The sequence below is a fragment of the Octodon degus genome, unplaced genomic scaffold (assembly GCF_000260255.1).
Source record: "Octodon degus isolate 3935 unplaced genomic scaffold, OctDeg1.0 scaffold00310, whole genome shotgun sequence".
In the NCBI taxonomy this organism is placed as follows: domain Eukaryota; kingdom Metazoa; phylum Chordata; class Mammalia; order Rodentia; family Octodontidae; genus Octodon; species Octodon degus.
Window position 1 is genome coordinate 1,352,530 of NW_004524886.1, and position 3,817 is coordinate 1,356,346.

The 3,817-nt window shown below is 46.2% G+C and overlaps 1 protein-coding gene across 1 annotated transcript in view; it reads left to right on the forward strand.

The window, feature by feature from the left end:
- The first annotated feature begins 1,847 nt into the window (after positions 1–1,847).
- The window catches only part of LOC101569736 (zinc finger protein 39-like), a 35,330-nt gene continuing 33,360 nt past the window's right edge, over positions 1,848–3,817 (forward strand). Inside the window, exon 1 of the mRNA XM_012513049.2 lies at positions 1,848–1,966. Within this exon, the coding sequence (XP_012368503.2) occupies positions 1,964–1,966 (3 nt within the window). The 5' untranslated portion in view covers positions 1,848–1,963. The remainder of the gene's footprint in view (positions 1,967–3,817) is intronic.

Consider the following 3,817-nt stretch of genomic DNA (forward strand, 5'->3'; position numbering starts at 1 on the left):
TGCCAGCTGCAGAACACCTGGCCCTCTCAGTAAGCACAAGGTGAAAAGGAAAGGCAAGGGAGGATATGGGAGAAAAATCCTATCTTCACCACCTGTGGAAATGAGTTGTGGATTAGGGCTCAAGAATCTTTTTTCCTGTGCCCAAGAAGCCCATTATCATCTGTTTCTTTTAATTTTTAAGTGACTGTTAGGAAATTGAAAGTCACAATTGTGTCTACATTTATGTGTTTTTTACATTGCTGCCCTAAAAGATAATTTCTCATTTCAAAATTCAAGCTGCCTCTTCACAGGACAGAAAAGTCTGGTAAAATTTAAAAGTAGCTGTCATACTTTTCCATTTATGAATGATGTGCACACTATATGTAAATAACATATATCTTTATGAACAAAGATAAATGCAAAGGGATACTAATATAGGGGAAAATATAACTTCCAACTTGCAAGGTGACAGATTCACTAAATTCATGTCTCCTGAAATCAAAGAATGAATTTAAAAGTACAAAGGGATTTAAGAGTAGGAAAGGATTATTGGGAAATAGGAATGGTTCTGAGAGACAGGAGGAGTCCTAGAACCAGATTGCCACAGAGGACCTTTGTCAGGGGTAATTTATACAGCAAAATAACAATGTGGGTACAACGTGGACCAAACTACAGTAGTCCCTCACTATTTCTAGCTCGACTTTTGCAGTCTCAGTGTTTCATGGGGTTTCAAAAAATATTAATCTAAATATTTATCATAGATTTTTCACTATATTATGGGATTTTGCGGTAGTGTACAGTGCTGTATACGGATGTTGTTAAAATTATGTAGGTTTGTGAGTTTAGAAAATGGTTAAGATTTTCAGAAGTGTTGTTAAAAGTGTGGGAGGGCCAGTGAGATAGCTCAGTAGTCTAACGTGCCTGCTTAGGCAAGCTTAGGCAAAGGGCAGGGACAGCATTCTGTGCCAGCCTCATCTGCAGGGCGGGCTGAGGCCAGAGTGTCCGGGTGTAGTGACAAACGCCTGTAATCCCAGCGCTGGGGTGGCTGAAAACAGAATCACTATGAGTCTTAACTGTGTAGTGAGACCCTATAACAACAAAAATACATTAAAAAAAAAAAAAAAAGGTGTGGGAAAGGTTTATAAGTATGGGAAGGGTTTACAAAGCTGTCGCTGCTTTGCTGATTTTCAATTATCGCAGGGCTGTCTGGAGCGTAACCTCCGTGGTAAGTGAGGGATCACTGTACAATCAACCTATAGGATTACAACTACAGCAGCTTAACTAATATTGGTCCAATAGGGATGGTATATGGAAAGAACAAAGGGATTTTGGTAAAGGCGTGGGTCCAGATGCTCTGGTCTATCTGGAATTTACTGGCTCACGTGATACCAGTTACAGCATCATTCCAAGTTATAGCTCTTCTTTTCGGGAGGCTTGTAAACCTGGTCATAGCATCTTTAGCTGGAGACCTGACCTTCACATGCGCCTCTTGGAACAATTCTGATGTCTTTATTTTTTCTGAAGAGTTCCTTAACAGTCCAGTTCCTCTCTGACTCTGTATTAGTTTCTATCTGCCTAAAATAGTACCTCATCTCACAGGGAGCATATTTTGCTTTAAATTGGCTTCAGCTGGACACCCTGCCTTCAACTTCAGGGACCAGAGAAACATAAAGCTGCAGCCAAGAGCCTGTCAATTTTCCCTTCCAGACATGGATTGGTAACACCTGCTGTCATTCAGAAACCCAGGGGGCGGGCCCCGAGAGTTGCCCAATCAGAAGCGGCGCTGTGAGGCCTGTCCGCTCAGACGCACCGCTAAGAAGGTGGGAGGGCCACAGCTGGGCGGTCCTCGTCGGGCGAAAGCCGCCATTTTGAGGTCTGGTGTGCGGCCGGTTGGGAGTGCAGGTCGCCGCTTCGCAGCCCTGGGCTCTGGTGACCTGCAGGGGTCGGAGATCCACTGGGAGGCGCCGAAACCCGGAAGCCGGAAATGGTGAGTGAGGCCTGGAGTCCTGAGACCAGAGAGGGCGGCGGCTGTGAACCGGGGCCCCGGCGGGCGGGGTCGGGCCTCGGCTGGTCCGCGTGGGAGTCCGCAGGCTTCGGCCTTTCTCCGCGCAGCCGGCCCCCAGTCCGTTGGGCTGCGGTCTTCCGGGCCCTGGGTCCCTGTCAGCTGCGGACAGCCGGGCCCCGCTCCCGCTCGGGCTGTGACAGTTGCGCCCTGCAAATGCCAGGGCCCCGGGTCCCCTTCCGATTGCAGCCGCCGGGCCCCGTGTCCCGTCCCCGTGGGCGTGGGTGCGGGCCGGTGTCCCGTCCCTGTGAGCATGAGCCTGGGTGCAGGCCGGTGTCCCGTCCCCGTGAGCATGAGCATGAGCGTGGGTGCAGGCCGGTGTCTCATCCCCGTGAGCATGAGCGTGGGTGCGGGCCGGTGTCCCGTCCCCGTGAGCATGAGCGTGGGTGCGGGCCCACAGCCCTGGGGCTTGACCCCATCCCCTTACTGCCGTGGTATAGGAGATGTACACCTCAGTCCCCTTGCTCCTACAGCCTGGGCTTAGTACTTATGCCTGGAGTGGCAGGTGTTGAAGCTGGGACAGTTAGTACAGGGACAGGCTCCTTTTAGGGAGAACTAGTTACGGAGTACTGCTGGCTGCGTTGGAGTCTGGTGTCAGAGGGTAGTGTTTTTTCCGTTAACTCACTAGTATAGCATTGTGGGCAGTGGCACTGTGTGCTGACAGACCATTTCCAGGGCGAAAATGGCACCTCTTGAGTTTTAACCCCTTATCTTCCCAGGCCTCGGGATGAGGACTGTGAGGGCCCTTGCTTGATCTTCTGGTCTTGAGACTTGTGCATGCCTTTCCCTTCCTCTCCCAGGATAGGTGTTAAGATCCAATCCACAGTGAACCTCAGAGTTAGTTGCTATATGTATGATCTTAGTCTTCCTCTTCGCGTGATGTTAGATGTTACACTCCCCAAGTCAAGATTTATGTCCATTGGGGCCGGGGAAATGGCTCAGTGGAATAAGCACTTCCCTGGAAAGCGTAAGAGTCTGAGTTCAATTCCCGGTTCCGCCAAAAAAAAAAAAAAAATTTATGTCCAAGTGTACCCCAGCTTTTCCTTTTCATTTGATGTGTTTGCTCTGTTGCCCAGTGTCTAAAAATTTCTCAATTCATGACTTGAAACATGAATAGATGATTATTTATTGTATGAGTCATGGTTGAAAGAGCCCAGGACCTCTTATTCTGCTGTTCCCAATATTTGACAGTATCATCCTTAACATTTGCTTTTGCTTTTCAGTGCTGGGAACTGAACCTGTGGCCTCACATATTCTTGCTCTGGGTTCTGTCTCTGAGATGTACTCCCACATCCAGCGATGACCTTTTGATTAGGTTGTTTTATCCATTTACACTTACCTTTATTCTTGAGATCTTTGGAATTATATTAGCCTGTTTGTTTCTCTTAACAGAGAAACCATTTCTTATATTCATTTAGATTAATATGTTGATTTTGTTCATATTGTGATTTTTTTTGGTCATTATTGCCATATAGTTCATGATATATTTTAGTGTCAGGTGATGATAGCTACTGCTGTTGCTCTTACAACTTAGAAATTTCTTGGCTAATTCAATATATGTTTCTATTTAACCTTGTAGATGAATTTAAAATTTTTTTGTTTTAGTCCCATTAAGCATTAAGTATATTGAAGTTTTGATGGGGTAGTACTACAGATTAACTTGAAGAAAAATGGGCTCTGTACTGACTTTTATAATGTACCCACATGATATGTACAATTGAGAATACTAATGCCTCACTAAGCACACTTTCTTTTTTTTATTAAAATTTTTTTTTA